The sequence below is a fragment of the Pinus tabuliformis genome, chromosome Q, assembly GCF_031772625.1.
Source record: "Pinus tabuliformis cultivar Carrire ecotype Pingquan chromosome Q, CPIR1, whole genome shotgun sequence".
NCBI classification, from domain to species: domain Eukaryota; kingdom Viridiplantae; phylum Streptophyta; class Pinopsida; order Pinales; family Pinaceae; genus Pinus; species Pinus tabuliformis.
The window spans coordinates 504,080,925-504,103,518 of NC_142296.1; the positions used below are offsets into that span (position 1 = coordinate 504,080,925).

Below are 22,594 nucleotides of genomic sequence, written 5' to 3' on the forward strand. Positions count from 1 at the left end.
TGGACAATCTTTTTTCTTGAGACTCTGATACGCTGACATTATTATTATTATTAGCACTCTAGATTTTGAATCCATGCCCTTTGTACATCCTTTTTTCATATATGCTCCTCCACTTTTGTAGTTTGGTTCTTAGGCTTTAGCTTAGATTAATACTTTCTACATCTTGCTTTTTATAGGAGTCATCTTTGCGTTGCCACTTTGTATTGATATCAGTGTACTTGTCAGTCTTATTGACCTAATTTAGTGGTAATTTGTTGGACATCAATAAAATTATGTTATCTTATATATTTCAACCTCCTAAGGATGGCACAATTGGCAAATCTTTTTTGACCGGTCTGGCTAGTGCTTTTTCTCCTCTTGAAGTCTATGTGAACCCACTTTGAATTGGCCTAGGGGGATGCAAAGAGCATGCATCCAGTGACTACACATGTATGGAGGTAGAACAATAAGTTTGTCCCTTAGCTCCATGAAATGCTTTCCATAAAAAGGCCATCTTTGGGCATAACCCACCCAATGGGTTTGTCAAAGCGATCTGTGTATACTATTTGTAGATGTTGTCCTGACCCCTGGGTGATCTCATTCAGCGCTTATCTAATGGCTAGGAGGCAAATTGGTGCATCGAGTATCTTAATGGAGGGAGGAAGTCAACTGAGAGACCCACTTCTTCAAAAGGTTCGATACCCCCACAAATAATCCGAAAGCTTGTTTGGGGCAGCTAGCCAAGGGAATGTGCTATGAAGAGCAGTAGTCTATATATTGATACGAATCTCAACCTGCCATTGGTTTCACATAGTCCGGAACATGATGTAGGAGTTAAATCAGGCTGAAAACAATCTCAGGGGGGGGGAGCCCTGAACTCAATGAGGATGATGAGTGTGGACACTATTTACTTGCATATAATGAAGTGTTGAAGGAGAAGAGTCTAAACCCTCTTAGCCATGGCCTAGTTAGACTCTAAGAAATAAGGCCCCAAAGCCTTTGAACTTTATGGCATTGAGATCTATGAAACGTTCAAAACATGTATTGCATACGTAAAATAGTAAAAAGTCAAAACACTCAAACAAAGGCCAAAAGTTCCGCTAACTCTACTATTTGCTACTATCTTGTAGTGTAACTATGGAAATCTTGAGTGGTTTACTTGTTTAAATCATTGATTCTAATGAAAAGAGTAAAAAATATTTGCAAATTATTTTCAGTGGGGTAGTGCTTATGCATTGGATTGATTGCACTTATGTTGGAAGGACATGTACAATATGTTTGAAATGTGATGTACTTATTATACCTTTTTCAGATTTTGTTGATATCAACAATCCCCTGTAGTTTAGTTCATAACATTGTATTTAGTTAGTAAAAGAAATTATACCTTGGACCTATGAAGTTCAGTGCCTTTCAAAGATGATGATGTGTATCTACTATCAACCATGTGCAATTCACAATGACTCTCAACTACAATCTGATTTGTTTTCTTGTTTATCGGGCTCTATTGTCTAATGTTATTAGTACTGGACCAGAACTGGCTAAACTTGCCGTTTGGATTGGTTATGGGGTTTCTTTGGGTAGAACCAGCACCTCAATTTAAAATGACCAGTTTTGGTCTTAAACTGTTCTGAACTGGCTGATTCAAGACAAACTGGTTGAAATCAACTGGTACACCTCCTTCCCCCAGAATGATCAAAAAAATAAAACACAAAAAATTAAAACCCTACAACTACCCTAAAGGCTAACTCCTAAATTTCTATTTAATGACGATCCCTTCCGATGTGAATGGACTTATCTTGGATGAGTTCACCTGCTTCCACCTCAAGGCACGGACATTGGTGTGACCTTCAAGGAATGTAAAGGATCTAGATTTGGATGATTATCTAGTTTGATTTGATTGTATACCATAGTATGATTATTTTTGTACTATGCAGGCCATTTAAAAACTTAATGTTAATGTGTTTTGGTTTAGATGTGTATTGCACTTGGTGCCATTTTGCTATATTCATCTTTATAGATAGAAAAACTTTGCATATTTGGTGTCTAGTGATTTGGTTTCATGAATGTACATGAAGATATATTTTTTAATTAAAATCTGGATATTTATATATTTTTTGGTCCACTGGTTTTGTTTCTGGTTCCGGTCTCGTCCGGCTCCGGTTTTTGGGTTGACTGGTTTGGTCACTGGTTCAGTCCTGGTCTATTTATTGGGCATTGTTTGTGTGTCGACAAGTGTTCCTATGCATTTTTTAATTTTGAAGTTTCTTGCTTTTTTCCATAATTTTTAACATTTTTTTTAAATATATATTATTGCTGCTTATATATTTTTTGGTCGACTGGCTTTGTTGCCGGTTCAGGTCTGGTCCATTTCTGGTTTTTGGGGTTGACTGGTTTGGTCAGCGGTTCAGTCCCGGTCTATTTATTGGGCATTATTTGTGCATCACCAACTGTTCCTATGCACTTTTTTTATTTTGAAATTTCTTGTTTTTGTCCGTATTTTTTTTAAATTTCTTTTGTTTTTTTTTAAATATATATAATTGCTGCTCCCATCCCTGCAAATTTGGGCAAAGTTTCTAGCTGTTCTGGACAGCCATACCTATTTTTTGGGATTCCTGCATTCCAGAAATTTGCGCAACAATGAATTCCCTGCACTTTCATTGGGCTTCCCTGTCATCTCCTGGCACATGGTTTATTTGTGCATCACATTACACGTAAGTAGGGAACAATTGACTACATTTTGTTTGTAATCATTTGGGTCAAATGTATTGCCTTTGGTAGATGGGCATCCCCTCATTGATAAGTTAAGCACAGCAATACAATTTGAAAGTTCAAATTTTCCTGTGTCATTGTCAAAACTTACGTACATCATGCATGTATCCGTTCTTTAATTAAGAAGTTGACAACAAGATGAATGATTACTTGAGGAATAGTATTGGTTTTTAGCTCTTGGTTTTGCTGACCAGTTCTTGTTCTTTGTTTTTAGCAGCACAAAGATATGCAATTTATGAGGGCTATCGTTTTAAAGCATATGAGGATCAGGCTTGGTGCGGAGTATCAGTTGTTGCCAAGGCATGGCAGAATTTTTTTGCCTGCAATCAAAAAGAGATTTTCTCAGGAAGCATCGGCACAAAGTTCTCCTGACAACCTCAGTTGTCTGAAAGAGAGAGTAATGGAGCTTGTTAAGAAGTTTGACAAGATAGATTCAAACAAGGTAGGCATTATGTTTGCACCTTTTCCTTGTCTTCTGCTATCTATAAACGTTAATTTTATGTGTCTAAACAATCCAGTGAATTTTTGTTCATTCTTGTGAGGAAATTTGTTCATTTCCATCAAATCTTGTTAAAATTTAAATATGTTCATAAGTTTCTATTGCCATTCTGGTTTTGTTCTTACTAGTTAGAGTCAGGAATATGTTCTGCATTTATTTGCCTAAATCCTGATAGGTAAAATGTAGACATCTAAATGGAAAGTCAAGAATTCTGTACGAGGTGCTGTTTATATCCAGGCATTAATGATAATTATGTCCTTTCATAAGAGTAAGCCTAACGTTTCAAATGGTTTAAAGTGCTCTCAGTTACAATGAAAGATATACATTAGCACTCATTTTTTACTATGTTGCATGAATTTCTGGAATGTGGGAACGTTGGGAACTTGGGTATGGGTGTCGGGAACGGCTAGAGGTTTGCCCAAAATTTACAGGAAACAGTTAATCGGGAGCAATAATATTATATAATAAAAAAATTAAAAATATAAAAATATATATATATATATATATATATATATTTTTTTTTTTTTAATTATATAATTTATATAATAATCAAAATTAATATTGAATCAAAATATTCAAATATTAAAATCAATTTAAATATATAAATAATAAATATATAATCTCTCTTATATATAAATATATTCTTTGGGTGTCTCTCTCCCTGAGTCTCTCCCTTTTATATATATAAAATATTAAAATGTTAAGTTCATTATGACACATGATGAGTCTTTGAAACAATCTGGCTTAAAAATACAAAGGAACAATTTTACATATGTTTTTCTAGTTATTCTTAAGAGAAAAAGTAAAGAAACTCTAATGTTTAAGCATTGACTGCCACATACAATATGCACACAATTTTCTGCCATATATATACATAAACAACAAAAGAAATAATCATCGCCCTTATATCGAGGTGCCAAACACTTCCTTGACCCATGAAGGGATTGCTCCAATTTCTCAATTAAGGATATTGGTGTTAAGGATGTCTTTGGCCTTTCTTCTTGAGAAGGTTTCAACTTAGGCTCATGTTTTTTGGTCAGTTAAGTGTATTTCTCTATAGGCTTTGTATTCCCCAACCCTAGGGAACGCGGGAACTCCAAAAAAAACAGTCTTCAAAGCTCCTGGAACTTTCCCAAGCTCCCATTATAGTTCTCGCTGAAAAGGGAACGTTCCCATATAGTTCCAAAGCTCCTAGGAGCACGGGAACCATTGGAACGAGTTTCCCAACTCTTGGGAGTGGTTCCCGTGTAATAGAGATTTTTTATTTTCATTGGACACTGTTAGACACCTAATCCTCCGGGATTATGGTGAATTGTAAATAGCTATAAATATGAAATGGAAAAGTCGTTGGTCAGACCAATAGCCTACGTAGTTGGAGAACTGTTTCTCCTTTATAATAAATTTATGCCTCTCATTCATGAATAAGACATTGAGTTTTTTGAGCGATCCTCAGTTTGACATGGTATCAGAGCTGAGTGCTCCTCTGCCCAAACCTGCTTCTGCCCTCCTCCATGTATTGGCAATCAAAAAGTCAGTGTCTGTGCAACGAACTCTGTGGTAGTGGGATTAAATCTCATTAAATGAACAAAAATATTTGAGGGTTCGTCTATGTTTGCTCTATGGTTTCGACGCTCCTTGCAGTTTGACAATTCCTTCTTCCACGTGACCATGATCTAACTGTTGTTTGTCCTGTTCCTTCCCTGTTTGCTTTGTGTTCTCGTGAAACAGAGCCAACCACTTCGAAAGGCTCTTACGATGACTTTTGTGCATCTCTAGTGCACCCATCGAACCCAACTGGTGTTGAAAAGTGTAACTGGGTTCGGTCTTCATAATGACATGTGTAATTGTGATTTTATGTAATTGCTGCAAAGAAGAAAAATAAAATTATTATTGTAATGCTTGTCTCATGGGTTTCATGAGCAAGGAATTTTATTTTTAGGTAAGGATCCCATTGTGAGCCCTTAGGATTGGTCATAAAGTCAAATTGAGTCAATGCCATGTATGAAGACCCTTCTTGGGCATATTACATATACGAGTCATGAAAAGAATAAAAGGGCCCTCCAAGACCAAGCTAAAGCATCTTGTTCAAGGCGGTTTCAAGATGGAGTAATGAATCTACACCAAAAGACATGTCAGCTTACCCACAGTTCAGGTCGGCTTATTTGATGGGAAAACCACTATAAATAGGGCGGCTCTGCCTCATTTCAGAGATAGAATTTCGGTCGAGAAGTCAGCGATAGGAAGTGCGAGAATCACTAAGAAAGGAGTTTCATAGCCAACGAGAAGAAGGAAGAGTGAAGTTGTTTGGGTCTGTTTTTAGGGCTGATATCACTCCACACGTGTGAGATTGCACGATTGTCTACTGCAAAAAAAAGAAAAGAAGAGGGCCGAGGCATTTCAGTCATCTAGGTAGCTGAATTGGGAGAAGGACAAGTCAAAAGAAAAGCCGAGTCAAGCAAGAAGAAGCTTCTATCCTAAGCGAAGGTGTCAAGGGCATTCTCTAGAAGGTGACACTTTCCAAGTGCTACAATTAGGGTTTCTGAATTAGGGTTGAAAGTTGCAGGTCTGTTCTAAGAGCCAAAACACTGCAAGTTGGCCTAGAAGAAGGAAGAAACAAGGAGTTTGACTATTGTTGACTCAAGGAAGAAAAGGAAGCTTTGTGACTTGGCCTTGGAGAGGTCAAATAGGTCAAGGGTCTTGGTCTTGGTATTCGTCAATTGAAGTCTCTATAAGAAGAAGAATTCGTTTGGGTTTTCCTCTCAAGTGGGAGAGGTTTTGGCCCTGGATGATAGCCTACATTTCATGTCTTGTCTCTTTATTGTTTATGCTTTGGTAGCTATTTGATGAAGAAGAACACTATAATAATCTAACTAAAGAAAGATCCTAATCTATTGAAGTAAAAAGCATTCACAAGCAGTTATCATTAATAGAGAAATCACCTGAATGTTGATGCCCTAGATTAGTCAACATGGTATTAGAGCTAAGGTAACAAAGTCAAGGAAGGGCATCTTATCAAGGGACACTCAAGGATCAAATCTCGAGGAAGGCATTAAAGCAAATCTAGAAGATCATCTTGAAGTCAAGATGTACAAAAGAAGTATCAAAACCCTAGATCAAAGAAGAAGTCCACACTAGAAAGAAGTCTTGGAATCCTCAAGTCATCTCTGTTGAAGAAACTAAGGCATATGAGTTAATGAGATTCTTCTTGACTTGATAACTATTTGTGAGGCTTTTTAATTTTCTTATTACCACAATCTTCTCTTTAACATTATTAGTGTGTTTCGTATTTCATCAAATAGCTACCAAAAGGAAAGAGACAAGAACACAAGATGTTGACATTCTTGCAGGTCCAAAACCCCTCCCTCTTGGAGAGGAAAACCCACACATAATTCTTCTTATAGAGATTCCAATTGATGAACACCAAGACCATGACCCTTGACTTAACATGCCACTCCAAGACCAAGACACCAATCCTCTTCTTTGTCACTGTTGAGATCATCATCATTGCTGCACCACTGAGGCCATCACTATTGCACCACTGAGATATTCATTACTGCTGCAACACTATGGCTGTACCTTCATTGAGGACTTCACCATAACAAAGAGATCATTGTTGTTGCACCATAGCTACTCCTTCACTTAGATATTTCACTGTTCTGAAATCATCATTAAAACTATGAGATCTCGATATTGAGTTATCTATATATATATCTATGACAGCTGCATCGATATCTTTTCATGATCAACACTGAGAATGAGATCATGTCTTCGTTCAGTTCATCACCAATGTGTCGAGACAGAGTATGTTGTGAATGTGTTACTGTAGGATCACAGTAGTACCGAGACAAAGATCATATATATCGAGACAGTAAGTGTGTTCCTTGCACCGGGATCTTCATTATATAACTACGCTGAGACTGTTGGTATGTCACAAGCATGCCGAGACAGAGGAACTGCTTCAATGAAGAATGTCGATATAGTGAGGAGGCCGAAACTGTAAGAAGGCCGGAACTATGATCACCATGCCTGAGTTCTTTTCATTGCACCAAGATTATTATTACACTGAGATCAAGATTGCGTCCTCCTGTCATCATAGATGTGCTGTGTCTATCTAATATGCTGAGAGTAAGTGTGCTCTCTGCCTGCTACGAAATCCTTATTAGATTACCCATCCGAAGAACTGAGATTGCAAGGTCTTACTCACTGTAATTGTCTGAGATCCTGTAGCTATACCTCTGAAGAATCCGAGATATATTCTCTTACTTTTGCGCAGATCCTATTGGGTATATATAATGGTCTGTCTTGTAGGCACGCTGACTTGAACTCATGAATAGATATTTCACTTCAACTAAGCCGATATGAATGTTCTTCAATATACATTTTGAGGCCGACTTAACTGTTTTCTTCATTGTTTTGTTGGCAGTCTTCGTCTTGGAGGATGGTGCTTGTCTTGGAGGGCTACTTGACACTAGGTTGACCCATATTCATGCTCAAGCACATGACTTTCATTCTTTGACCTTTCCTAGACCTATGGAATGAGCAAGAAACTTATTCGAATAATTTACAAAATTAATATTTCTTTTTCTTGATAAGTACAAAGATCAAAATTTTATTTACAAATACCGAACCTAGTTACACTTTTCTTCAACAATCTCAAGAGACCTCAAAGACCCTACTCAAACTGAAGGACTTATACATCAAGTTCCTTTCTAGAAAAGCAAGATCAAGGACGTTGTCATCAAGATTCCAAGGCGATCTCCCTCTCAAGTAAGTTACTGTTTCTGAAAGTATTCACAATATTCCTATGGGGCATCCTTCTGCGCTTGCGGCGGCCGCATTTCTACATAAATTACACTTATGATAGGAGGGTCCTGTTGCTTAGTTCGTTTCATGAAAGGGAGAGGAGAACTGGATGCAGATGCAAATTGATTGGGCTGAATACTAGCACAACAGGCTGCGATAGGTTGTACATGGATTACTGTCAATGTGACTATGATAAAAGGTAATAATATGGAGAAGGGTGAGAACTTTCAAATTTTATTTAAAAAAAAGAGAATGATTTCATAAGTGTGCTATGCTGTAAGAGGTTTTTTATTTAAGAAATAATCAATGCAAAGTCAGTTTGGTGAAATAAGCTGAGTGGAAAATACATTTCAATTTCTGAAAGTTTTATTTGTAAATGTCCTTGAGATCAAAAACTTTTATTTAAATATAAAAAAAAGTTTTAAAGTAATAATGTCAATCTATTAAAGGGATGCATTTTGGTTTAAAGAAATAAGTATAAAGAAGAGCTAACGGATTGATGAAAATTAAAGCGGTAAAAAAATAAAAAATCGTACAAGGGTTTGTATTGCGTTGTTCTCATCTACCATCTCCAAGAACCGCCTGATTGAAGTGTGTGAAGAAAATTTGACATCCGGAAGAAGAACACTGTTCGACGAAGTGGAGTTGTTGAATCTGGAAGTTGTTCAAACATTGTTGGATGCAAAATGCATTCACTAAATTCAACGACAAGGAAAAATTCGTAGAGTGGCTTCGAAAGATAAAGAGGACACTCATTTTTAATGATCTATGGGACGGAGTTTGTGAAGGAGAAGCCACAAAAAAGGCTGACGACGAATTAGGATTAGAAGTGAAGCTGAAGGAGGAAGGACCAACTAATCCTACATCTGCTTGAGACCTTGCCATTTGGAAGAGAAAGGATAAGAAAGCTTTTTCCCTCATCAATGCTACAGTAAGCAGGGAGGTACGCTGACACATTGGCTCAGTCACTGATTCATATGGTGCACTTATGTAATATTCTAACTAGAGAAAGTACAATGAATATCAAAACATGAACTAGTTACAACAAAGAATTAAGTCATGCAAATTTGACACTCCACACATGCAATTTAAATCAAAACACCATTGAGCATAAATAAGAGAGTTGAGCCAATTTATTAAATTTCCAATGTAAATCTGGGTACAAAATGTGGTGGAATGAGTGCACCTAGGCTTGCTACAACAAGCACGCAAAACCCATTTAATATGAACAAGTTTCCATGCTGAAATGGGCTCACTGGCTGTACTCTGCTAAAAATTTATTGCTATTGCTGCTTGAGGTAAACTGTGATTTGGGCCTCAAATCTGCTCTAAACGTTCTGCAAAATTAGGATTGAGCTCCTCAACCCCCAACCAACAAAACCCAGAAATATTTCGGGCTAGTTTCAACTACCCAAAATTACCCAAATTTGTGCGAATATCCCAGCTGCATGGCTCTGCGTCATGCTTAGTGAATTGCTACAAGTTTGTCCCAATTTCTCCCTCAATTGGCTAGAAAATTTCCTGCAAATTATCTCTGGAAATGTGGGTGAAATTTCTGCTTAATTCGGCACCAAACTCACTCCAATTCTGCTCTGCAATTTCACCGAGTAATGACTCCTCTACAGGCCTGAGGAGACAAATTCGACCCTCGTAGAAGCAACAATCTCCAGCTCTGCAACTCACCAAGATGACTTGTCCTTCCTCAAGGATAATTTTTGCAATTTCTCCAAGTGAAACTCCCCAGAAATCTCCTCCAAGCACCACAAATTATTGCTACTGCATCCTCCCCGAAACTTGCAGTGGCTGAACCAATGATGAAATGAGCTTCCAATAGCTGGAATTTGGCCCTCCACTCAACTCCAAATTCTCTCTTAGGGTGACACTCTTGGTTCACCGAAAGAGAGTTGGGATTTTCTTCTTGGAAATCCCTGTGCTAAGCAGCACCAGTTAACTTGGCTAAACAACTCAAGCAAACTATAAATTGGAAATGCACAATCAAGGAACCCCCAAAATGAGTTTGCTTCTCCTATTTATAATTGTTGCCCTTTCTCTTTCTTGTGGGCCCTGTTGACCACTATGTGTCAACTACCCATAGCAGTACACCCCCTTTTTTCGCAAAAGGGGTAGTGCTTGATCGACGTGTCCGTGCCATTCAACTATCATCATCAGCCCCGTCATGTTATGTTGTAAACCCAATCTGCATGTGTATAAATTGTAAATAATCTTAGTAGATCTGTGTCATGTATGTATTTGCCTAGGTAAACCTAATTTTCTAGTGATAATCTACGTTCCGGAAGGTTTTTTGTCTCACCGACCCATGGTCGGCAGAGTTTTCCTTTAGCCTAACCCCAAAGTCGGGATGGATTTTGTCATTAGAATCTTAGGGAATCCTAGTGTGCTAGGTCGAGTCTATGTAAAAGTAATTTGGAAACAATCCTAACTATTTGGTTAGGTTATTACAAATTGCTTGATCTGCTAGATTATATTTGTGTCACAAGATTGGGTAGTCTATGAGGGTCTATGTCAAATGGGTTTTCCCCTTTGAGATGTAAAATTGTAAAAATCATGATGTAAAGTGTCTTGAGGGTTAGAAAATGTTTTATCCCCTCATAAGTCCTAGGTCCTAGGTGATTTTTCCAAAGGCTAAGTTCGAGGGTCCCTTTAAATAAAAAAAAATAAAAAATAAAACATAAAAAATATAAAAATAAAAAGAAAAAAAAATAATAAAAATAATAAAATTAAAAATTAAAAAATAATTAAAAAATAAAAAATAAAATAAAATAAAATAAAGATAAAAAATAATAAAATAACAATAAAATAAAATAATAATAAGTCAAAGTTTTGAGGAAATAAATGCAAAATTTTAATTTTTTAATATATTAAAATGCATTTAAAATTTCGACAGATGAGATTAAAAGAGATTTTGATCCTCATCGACGGTTGAGATCACTTTGACATGGATCACTCGAACTAGCCGTTGGGAAATTTCCCTTTAAATAGGGTGTTAGGGGTCATTTGAGATCATTCGATCTGTGAGTCTTGTGCTAAAGGAAGCTCTCTTGTAGTAATTTTTCATGTGCAATAAAGAAAGACTTTGGGGTTGAAATCTTGCTGGTGTTACTCTTTTGGAAATGCTGTAAGATGTTTTATCTCTGTGCATGATTTTATTTTCAGCCATTGATAATAGCTTGATGAAGAGTGATTTTAAACACAGGTATCTTGTTTAGTTACTAGGGTTTGAATGGTAGTAGAATTTCTGAATGTGATGGCAGGTATCTCCATTAGATTTGGATTTTAGTATTGTTTTCTCCCTCCTTGTTGATGGTTGAAGTAAGCTGTGTAGGAAAATCTAGATTTTGAAGATCAACGAGCGTTTGGGGAAGTTCTTGGTTGAACCAACCAACTCCCGAGAAGCACTTTTTTTTGAAAAGCCCAGCCAATTTTGATCCCGGATTTATCATTTAAATTTTTCTTGTGAATGCATGAGGGGTTTTCTGAAGCATCTCATTGTAAATCTAAAATTCTGAATATATTTCTGTGGATAATTGATAAATCTGGTTGCTTAGAGTCGTTAGTTTGTGAATACTGTAATTATTTAGTTAAATTTTGGGTTTTTTTCCTTGCATATTTTGCCTCTAGGTTTTCTTTTTCTTGTAGGTTGCTGATTCGAGGAAAATATTTCTCGTTGGAAGCCAGATCTAGGCCTTGGGGGGTAAGATCTGGCCTCAACTAGTTTTTACAGGGGCACTATTTTGCTATTCGAGGGTTCAACTTCAAGTCACTTTCAGATCTGGAAACTTATTGCAGGGTTTTCATCAGAAGCAAAGGGAGTTAAAAATTCTAAGGTTTCAGAAGAAGTTCAAGGCCGTCCAAGCCATACCCTTTCCCTAACCTGCGTATTGTCTTGCTGCTGCCATCGAGTTTCCCTCTATCCAATCTGTAGTCGTCACACATCATCCGCAAACCTTTCTTTCATACCCCTCTCCACGCTGTCCCATCCATTGATTTTTTTGTCTCAGCACTCAACCCGCAGACTAATTCCTCTACCTTCGTTGAGCTACCTCGTCCACCTACAAGCAAATCATCAGCTTTCTCACGCTGCTACAACACTCCATTTGCCCAGCCTCCTATGTGATTCCCTTCATCGTGCTCCCCTTATCCTTTACCGTGTGGCATTACCCTCCATCCGCTGGCCATTTACTGCTATCCAAAACGCTCGAGCATTAGACCTGCGCCCGTGGTTCCCTTCACACACTGTCAGCATACTTGCAACTGCATCCTTCCACGCATCCCTTCTCTCCATCGCTGCACCCACACACACACAATACGCTTGGAATTTTTATTTTGTCCACAACTTCAATATTGGCATAACCAGCGTGCTGCTCTTTTACCCTCCACTGTCTTCTCTTTACCCGCAGCTCTTTTCTCCTTCTGTTTGCCATACGAGCTGCTCACTTGCGTGTTGCCTCTCTGCTGTGTTTTCTAGTGAACACCAATGGCTTCATTTGCGCTGCGTCCTCGTCAATGCTCCCTCGCAGTCCCTCCCTCCGTCGACCTTTCTTCATTCGCAGACCTGTATTAGCAGCAAACAAAACAAATTCGATTTTTTTTTTGTGACGGATTAAGTGATACGTATGGTAAGTTTAAATGTTGGCAAGTTTAGATATAGGTTTGATTTATTTTATTTTGGTTATAGTTTGATTTTTGCTTAGATTTTATTTAAGTTTTGTATAGTTAGGATTTAGATTTTTCTTTAGTTAGGTTTGGCTTTAGATTATTTTAGTTTTAGGCTAGTTTAGATTTTTATTTGATTTTTAGATTTAAATTTGAGTTTCATTTAGTTAGGATTTAGATTTAATAGTTTTTTATGTTTGTTATAGATCAGGTGTTAGTTCTTTCATTTTGTTTTTAGCTTAGCTTTTAGTCTTAGGTTTTAGTTTTAATTTAGATATATTCAATTTTCATTTTCCTTCAAAAAAAAAAAATCATAAAAAGGTTTGAGTTTTAATGTTCTGGTTTCATTTTTTTTAAATATTTATTTTTAGTTTAATTTTGTTAAAAAATATAAAAAATAAAAATATTCCCAAAAACATAAAAAGTTAGTCCTTAGGCTTTTAATTAGAATTTTGTTTTATAGTTTAGATTTTTAGACTTCAACTTTGTTTTATTTTAAACTTAGAATTTTTATAAAAAATATTTTTTTTGAAAAAGATTAACTAAAAAATTGAAAATTCATTTTTGTGTCTTTTGTGGTATTTATGTTCCACTTCTCTATAGTTAAATACGTTTAAATGTTTATTTAAAGATTAACTATTGAAAAGAGATGAATCATTTTGTGAACTGGTAAGCATTTAAATTTTATGGTCATTTAAAGCATTTGATTTTTTGAAGTTTAATTGTTGAAACATTGTTAAAGCATTGTGCATTTATTGAATATCTTGCATTGCTTGGGTTATTTGATGGTAAATAATTGTTAATTTTGGAATTACAAATTTCATATTTTTTGCAGCAGTTGATAAACAATTATTTAATCATTAACTCCACAAGGCACTGGTACTAAGCATAACAAGATCTAATCAGGTTTTACTCAATCAAGTGCTTGTTTCCCTCGCTGTGTCCCCCAAGCCAACTGATTGCCAGTTGATCTTCTTTTATCCCAAAGGGTCTACCCCCCTTAGCCTAGGGAGATGGCTTAAACGGAGAGATCGGGGATCAGGGTGACAGCCCCCAGTCCGAGCGTTGTCGCACTGCCCAGACAATCTGTGCGACAACATTTTTTGGCGCTGTTGCCGGGGACAGAGTTTTTTTGTCCTTGGTTCCTTCGACATTCATCTCGTTTATTTCCTCTCGTCTTTTCCTGTCCTTAGCTCCTTCCTTTCGTGCTTTTCCGTGTTTCACTTTCTGTCCAGGTGGCGACTCCACTTCATATATCTTTTGCAAGAGTGTATACTAGAAGACATCCAAGTAGTTTGGTCAATCTTGCTCCTGATCCTGAAAGGGTTCTTAGAGTACGATTACACAAACTATCTTCTCGTACACTTCTTGTTAACCTTGGACAAGAAGCCCTATCTGATATCCATTTCCTTTTTACTAGCCCGGTCGAGCACGACATCATGGATATATATGCCCCTTGTGATTTTTCTAACATTCAAGGTTATCCCAATGATCTTCCAACACTTGGGATAGATAAGTTGCCTAGCTTTCAGGGAAATAACACGATTAGTGCTAATTCTCATTTGAAAGCTTTTAGTTTATGGATGGCTAAGTACGCAAGGTCTGCTAATTTTAATCATGAAGATGTTAGAATGACTCTTTTTATTCTAACTTGGGAGGGCGATACTCACGACTGGTTTTCAGAAAAGCCTCAGAATTCATTTGATTCCTTACAATCGATCATTGATGCCTTTAAGGAATAGTATGGAGATAAGAGAGAAGGAAGACACCTTGTGAAAGCTATTAGCATAATAAAAAAGAGAGAGAATGAAACCGATGAAGAATTTAACAAAAGGTTTAGTGATATTATTAAAGAATTACCTCAAGATTATAAACCTACCGACAAATCTCTTCGAGATTTTTATATTGATGCCTTTGGCCCTGAGCCCTCTTATGAGTTGAGACGTGCTAAACTTCCTGATTATAGGGATTGCCAAGCCTTAGCCGTAGAGCTTGAAAAGGATAAGACAACATCTGGGAAGTCTGAAATCCCAGGTTTCGATAGGGCTGCTACGAAACTAAAGAACCTAAAGGAAAAGGTGTTCAAGAACCTGATAGCGAGCTGGTTCGGAAATTGCTTCAAAAGATCGAAAGCATGGAAATTAATCATACTAAGGAGATATCTACTTTGCATAATAGGTTGGTCCAAATGGAAAGAGTGCAAACGCAAAATTTCCATCCTAGAAATAATAATAACAGAAATAACAATTGGCAAAAGAAGGGTCAATCTAGTGAGCAGAGACCTCCTAATCTGCTTACTAATTTGGTCGATAATGCTTCGCCTTACTGTCGGGTTTGTGATGCTCTTCACGAAGAGGCTACTTGTCCCATCGTTAGAAGAATTTAGATAATGGAATGTTTGGGGCAGGTGATCAAATAAATGTAGTAGGTAACGAGTTTCCTTTGTCTATGGATAATTGGATGGAAGTTAAGGAAAATAGTCGAGATGTTATGCATCCCTCGTCAGCTTTTAGTGTAAATAACCTTAAAAATGAAGATGACATTTTGGCTAAGTTATATGGCGAAAAACCCTCTCCAGAGCAAATCATGGAAATTGCTAGAGATAAAGGTTTAACCTATCAGAGAAGGGATAAAGATCAGAGTGGGAATCAAATTCCCCCTCGAACTTTTAACCATGGTTTAAACTCTGGATTAGATGTCGATTTGGGAAGTTGGTTTAACAATGCGAAAATCTGGGTTCCTGTCTCTGAGATTGCCAAAATCCCTTCCCAAAGAGATAAGTTACTAAAGGCTATTCAAGGTCCTCAAGTAGATATTTCTCAACATAAGACCCCAGAAGTTGATTATCATGATGCTCCCATATATTTGCAAAGTTTAGATTCGGATAACAAAGATCACCAGAGTTTCTTTATCACCTTGTTGGTTAATGGATATAAATTGAATAATTGCATGTTGGATTTTGGTGCATCAGCTTGTGTCATGACTAAAAGGTTCATGGAACAACTTAATTTAAGAGTTTCTAGACCCTACTACAATATATGTGCCATGGATTCTAAGAAGATTGAAGTTGATGGTTTGATCAAAGATTTACAAGTCCATTTGTCAGTTTACCCGGACATCATGATTGTTATGGACATTGTTGTTGTTGATGTGCTTGATGCCTGGGGTATGCTTTTATCCAGAAAGTGGGCCTTTGATCTAGGAGGAAGTATTCAATTGAATTGGTCATATGCTATGATTCCTTCTCCTAGAGGTGATGGTTTTGTGAGACTTAATAGAGAGCCTGAAAGAAAATTCCATGTTGAAGATCCTAAGAGACCTCATAACGAGATAACTAAAGAGCAATTTGACATTGGGAATTATGCTATCATGTCTAATTTCATAATTCCTCCTGACGATAAGATTAAGGATCTCAATGATAAAGTTTGGTACATGTATTTTGATGGTGCATCGTCTAGGCATGGTAAAAGTGCAGGAATAGTGCTTAAATCTCCTCTTGGTCACATTTTCAAGTTTGCTTATCGATTGGAGTTTGAAGCAACCAATAATGTCGCTGACTATGAGACTTTACTATTGGGTCTTGAATTGGAAAAATCTTTGAGAATTAAGTTGCTTAGTATTAAGGGGGATTCTGATTTAATTATCATGCAGCTTAAAAATAAATTTACATGTAAAAATCAAAGATTAAGGAATTATCGAAATGCTGTGTGGGATACTATGGAACACTTTGATGCCCTTGACCTTGAAGCTATCCCAAGAGAGCATAATAGTTTGGTGGATGAACTTGCCGTAGCTGCTACTACCTTCCAGTTATCTAATGAGCTAATTAAGGATAAGATTAAAATGGAAGTTATATTTAGACCGTCTGTTCCAGATAACTCAGAGCATTGGCAAGTCTTTAATGATGAAAAGCAAGTGATCCGTTTTCTTGATAGTCTAGATGAGTTTGAAGATTTTCAGATAGATTCTGAGGAGGATGGATCTAGTAATCATGAGCATATCATAAATCCTACTCCTAGGAATGTGGTTGCATTAGAGCAACACTTTGATCGTCATGATGCCACGAAGTTGAGAGAGGAAAATAAAATGGACCTAGGCGAATACCTCGAGATAAACATTGGTACTCCTGCGAACCCAAAGATTATTAAAATTGGTAAAGGTACTAGTGTTGAGGAAAGAAAGAAGTTAACCAATTTACTTCGCAAATATTGAGATGTTTTAGCATTTTCTTATGATGAATTAAAAGGCTATAGGGAACATGTCATGGAACATACTATCCCTTTAAAAGATGAAAATGCTAAACCCTTTCACTAGAAACTTAGCCAGATTAATCCTAAGTTAGCCCCTTTGGTTCAAAAAGAGCTTTCAAAGATGCTTGCGGCAGGAAGTATCGCTCAAACAAGGCATTCAACATGGTGTTCCAACCTAGTGATCGTTAGGAAAAAGAACGGTACGATAAGGCTTTGTGTTGATTTTCAAAATCTTAATCTAGCATGTAAGAAGGATAATTACCCTTTGCTAAACATGGAGACTCTGTTGCAAAGAGTAACTGGTTTTGGAATGATGTCATTACTAGATGGTTTTTTTGGATATAATCAGGTATGGGTTAAAAAAGAGGATCGTCACAAAACCACATTCACCACACCATGGGGTACTTTCGAATACATTAGAATGCCGTTTGGATTAACCAACGCTGTGGCTACATTTCAAAGGGCTATGGATTATGCCTTCAAGGGTTTAATTGGGAAATTTGTTGAAATTTACCAAGATGATCTTACTGTTTTTTCTAAGGATGGTATCAGTCATATAAATCATCTTAGGCAGGTTTTCGATAGATGTAGAGAATATGGGATTTCTTTGAATCCGGCTAAGTCTGTTTTTGGGGTAACCAAAGGGAAATTACTTGGCCATATCATTTCTAAAGATGGCATCAAGATTGATCCTAAAAGAGTTGAGGCAATCCGAAAGATTCCTCTTCCCCATAATATTAAGTCCCTTCAGTCTTTTCTTGGGAAAATAAACTTTATTAGAAGATTTATTCCAAATTACGCAGAAATAGCTAAGCCTATTCAGAGTCTTGTGAAGAAGGATGTAAGATTCATTTGGCAAGAAGATGGCAAAAAGGCTTTCTAGGAAATCAAATGCGCTATTGCAAGAGCCCCTGTCTTAGTTAGTCCCGACTACTCTAAGGATTTCACGATTTTCTCCTTCGCTTCTAAAGATACCATTGCTGGTGTCTTATTACAGAAAAATAAAGATGGTCATGAGCAACCTTTTGCTTTCATGAGTAGAGCGCTTCAAAATTCTGAATTAAAGTACAATACCATGGAAAAGCAAGCTTGTGCCTTAGTCAAATCTCTTAAGCATTTCAAGACTTATGTGGGTTATTCCAAAATCATTGCTTTTGTCCCACATTCTGCTGTTAAAGATATATTAACTCAAACCGATTGCTTAGGGACTCGTGCTAGGTGGGTTGCTAAAATACAAGAATATGATTTAGAGATCAGACCCACCAAGCTAGTCAAAGGCCAAGGCTTGGCTCAAATGTTGACTGAAGGTAATGAAAAGGCTCTTGGTTTGATTTGTCTTAACGATTTATCTTCGCCTGAGTTGCAAAGATTAGGAGAACATGAGTGGTGCAAGGACATTATTTATTACTTGTTAAATCTTACATGTCCTAACCATTTAGTCGCTCATAAGAGAAGGGCTCTTAGATTAAAAGCCACTAAGTATTACCTAATGAAGGATGGCCTTGGATGGAGAAATCTTGAGGGCATAGTACTTAGGTGTGTTGATGAAATTGAGTCCAAGAAATTAGTTTCTCAGTTCCATTCAATATTTTGTGGTGGTCATTATGCTACTAGAACTATTGCCCACAAAATTCTGAGAGCTGGTTATTATTGGCCTTCAATTTTTTCTGATGTGCGTAAGTTTGTTAGAAGTTGTCAAGCTTGTCAGCTGTTCATTGGGAAACAAAAGCTTCCTGCCCTGCCCCTACAACTTGTCATTGTGGAGGCACCTTTTCAGCATTGGGGTTTGGACTTCATCGGGAAGTTCCATGAAAATTCTAGCAATGGCTACTCATGGATTTTGACTGCTACTAATTATTTCACTAAATGCGTTGAAGCCATTCCTGCTAAGAATGCCACTGAAAAGGTTATTATGGATTTCATGGAAAATAATATCATTACTAGATTTGGTGTCCCTGCTAAGATCACTATTAATAATGCCAAGGCTTTTAGTTCCTCAGAGTTTTCTTCTTTCTGTTTCAAGTATGGCATTGTCTTGTCCCATTCATCAAATTACTATCCTCAGGGTAATGGTCTGGCTGAATCAAGTAACAAGAATCTCATAACCATTATGAAGAAGATAGTAAGAGATAATAAGAGATCATGGGATAGCAAAATCAAGTATGCTTTATGGGCATATAGGATCACTATAAATCTCCCTTTGAATTGGTTTATGGCTTGGATGTAACCTTACTTGTGCACCTGAAATTGCCAGCTTATCAGCTCCTTCAACATTTTTCTACTAATAAAGATGTCGTTCAAAATAGAATAGATCAGATTGTGGAGTTAGATGAAGCTCGTAGGACAGCTTTTGATACTTTATGTAAAAATCAATCTAACATTAAGAAAATCTTTGATAAATCCTCTCGATCTAGATCTTTGCAGGTTGGAGATATGGTACTTCTTTGGGATCACAAGAATGAAAAACCAGGAAAACATAAGAAGTTCGACAGTTGTGGCTGGGACCATATATTATTTGAGATATTGTTGGACCAAACTCATTCCACTTGAGCAGATTGGATGGCAAACCACTTGATTTACCTGCAAATGGCCAAATGCTCAAGCTGTTCTTCAAAGATGATATCTAATGCCATGGGGCATCGTCTGTATTGTATTTCTAACCTTACTCGTCATTTCAACATTTTATTTCTGTTTTAAGATTAGATTTACTTTTCATGTTACTAGATAGTTAATAAATGAAGAGCTTATATCTTTCATGTGCTTAGTGTTATATGATGATTTTTGGACGGACGCTACTTATGTTTTGTTGTGTGTTGCGTGGGTGCAGATTCTGGATTCTCACATTCTTACAATGCAGCAATGTGTCCCCAATTAGAGCTAGATGTTGACCACTGCATGTCAACTATTCATAGCAGTACACCCCCTTTTTTCGCAAAAGGGGTAGTGCTTGATTGACATGTCCGTGCCATTCGACCATCATCATCAGCCCCATCATGTTATGTTGTAGACCCAGTCCGCATGTGTATAAATTGTAAATAATCTTAGCAGATCTGTGTCCTGTATGTATTTATCGTAGGTAAACCTAATTTTCTAGTGATAATCTACAGTCTGGAAGGTTTGTTGTCTCACCGACCCATGGTCGGCAGAGTTTTCCTTTAGCTTAACCCCAAAGCCGGGATGGATTTTGTCATTAGAATCTTAGGGAATCCTAGTGTGCTAGGTCGAGTCTATGTAAAAGTAATTTGGAAACAATCCTAACTATTTGGTTAGGTTATTACAAATTGCTTGATCTGCTAGATTATATTTGTGTCGCAAGACTGGGTAGTCTATGAGGGTCTATGTCAAATGGGTTTTCCCCTTTGAGATGTAAAATTGTAAAAATCATGATGTAAAGTGTCTTGAGGGTTAGAAAATGTTTTATCCCCTCACAAGTCCTAGGTCCTAGGTGATTTTTCCAAAGGCCAAGTTCGAGGGTCCCTTTAAATAAAAAAAATAAAAAATAAAAATAAAAATATAAAAATAAAAAGAAAAATAATAAAAATAATAAAAAAAATAAAAAAATAAAAAAATAATTAAAAAATAAAAAATAAAATAAAATAAAGATAAAAAATAATAAAATAAAAATAAAATAAAATAATAATAAGTCAAAGTTTTGAGGAAATAAATGCAAAATTTTATTTTTTTAATATATTAAAATGCATTTAAAATTTCGACGGATGAGATTAAAAGAGATTTTGATCCTCATCGACGGTCGAGATCATTTTGACATGGAACTAGCTGTTGGGAAATTTTCCTTTAAATAAGGTGTCAAGGGTCATTTGAGATCATTCGATCTGTGAGTCTTGTGCTAAAGGAAGTTCTCTTGTAGTCATTTTTCATGTGCAATAAAGAAAGACTTTGGGGTTGAAATCTTGCTAGTGTTACTCTTCTGGAAATGCTATAAGATGTTTTATTTTTGTGCATGATTTTATTTTCAGTCATTGATAATAGCTTGATGAAGAGTGATTTTAAACATAGGTATCTTGTTTAGTCACTAGGGTTTGAATGGTAGTAGAATTTCTGAATGTGATGGTAGGTATCTTCTTTAGATTTGGATTTTAGTATTGTTTTCTCCTGGTTGAAGTAAGCTGTGCAAGAAAATCTAGATTTTGAAGATCAACGGACATTTGGGGAAGTTCTCGGCTGAACCAGCCTTCTCCCGAGAAGCACTTTTTTTTTGAAGAGCCCAGCCAGTTTTGATCTCGGGTTTATCATTTAAATTGTTCTTGTGAATGCATGAGGGGTTTTCTGAAGCATCTCATAGTAAATCTAAAATTCTGAATATAATTCTGTGGATTATTGATAAATCTCACTGCTTAGAGTCGTTAGTTTGTGAATACTGTAATTATTTAGTTAAATTTTGGGTTTTTTCCTTGCATATTTTGCCTCTAGGTTTTCTTTTTTTTGCAGGTTGCTGATTTGAGGAAGAGATTCTCGTTGGAAGCCAGATCTAGGCCCTGGGGGGTAAGATCTGGCCTCACAACCAGTTTTTACAGGGGCACTGTTTTGCTATCCAAGGGTTTCAACTTCAAGTCACTTTTAGATCCGGAAACTTATTGTAGGGTTTTCATCAGAAGCAAAGGGAGTTAAAAATTCTAAGGTTTCAGAAGAAGTTCAAGGCCGTCCAAGCCATACCCTTTCCCTAACCTGCGTATTGTCTTGCTGCTGCCATCGAGTTTCCCTCTATCCAATCTGTAGTCGTCACATATCATCCGCAAACCTTTCTTTCACGCCCCTCTCCATGCTGTCCCATCCATTGATTGTTTTGTCTCAGCACTCAACCTGCAGACTAATTCATCTACCTCCGTTGAGCTGCCTCCTCCACCTGCAAGCAAATCATCAGCTTTCTCACGCTGCTACAACACTCCATTTGCCCAACCTCCTACGTGATTCCCTTGATCATGCTTCCATTATCCTTTACCGTGTGGCATTACCCTCCATCCGCTGGCCATTTACTGCTATCCAAAACGCTCAAGCATTTGACCTGCGCCCGTGGTTCCCTTCACACGCTGTCAGCATACCTGCAACTGCATCCTTCCATGCATCCCTTCTCTCCATCACCGCACCCACACACACACAATACGCTTGGAATTTTTATTTTGTTCGCATCTTCAATACTACCATAACCAGCGTGCTGCTCTTTTACCCTTTGTTGTCTTCTCTTTACCCACCGCTCTTTTCTCCTTTTGTCTGCCATACGAGCTGCTCACCTGCGTGCTGCCTCTCTGCTGCGTTTTCCAGTGAACTCCAACGACTTCATCTGCGTTGCGTCTTTGTCAAAGCTCCCTTGCAGTCCCTCCCTCCGTCGACCTTTCTTCATTCGCAGACTTGTATTAGCAGCAAACAAAACAAATTCAATTTTTTTTTTTTTGTTTAGTGACGGATTAGGTGATACGTATGGTAAGTTTAAATGTTGGCAAGTTTAGATTTAGGTTTGATTTATTTTATTTTGGTTATAGTTTGATTTTTGCTTAGATTTTATTTAAGTTGGATTTAGTGTTAGTGTAGTTAATTTAGATATTTCTTTATTTAGGTTTGGCTTTAGATTATTTTAGTTTTAGGCTAGTTTAGATTTTTATTT

The 22,594-nt window shown here is 37.0% G+C and overlaps 1 protein-coding gene across 8 annotated transcripts in view; it reads left to right on the forward strand.

Annotated features, from left to right (window-relative positions):
- The window catches only part of MTACP3 (mitochondrial acyl carrier protein 3), a 95,209-nt gene that overhangs the window by 23,492 nt on the left and 49,123 nt on the right, over positions 1 to 22,594 (forward strand). For 4 of the 8 annotated variants that reach the window (XM_089384773.1, XM_089384775.1, XM_089384769.1 and 1 more), the window contains exon 2: positions 2,963 to 3,190. In XM_089384773.1, coding sequence (XP_089240899.1) covers positions 2,975 to 3,190 — 216 coding nt within the window. In that variant the 5' untranslated portion in view covers positions 2,963 to 2,974. The remainder of the gene's footprint in view (positions 1 to 2,962; positions 3,191 to 22,594) is intronic. The other 4 variants (XM_089384772.1, XM_089384771.1, XM_089384770.1 and 1 more) reach the window with 1 other exon arrangement.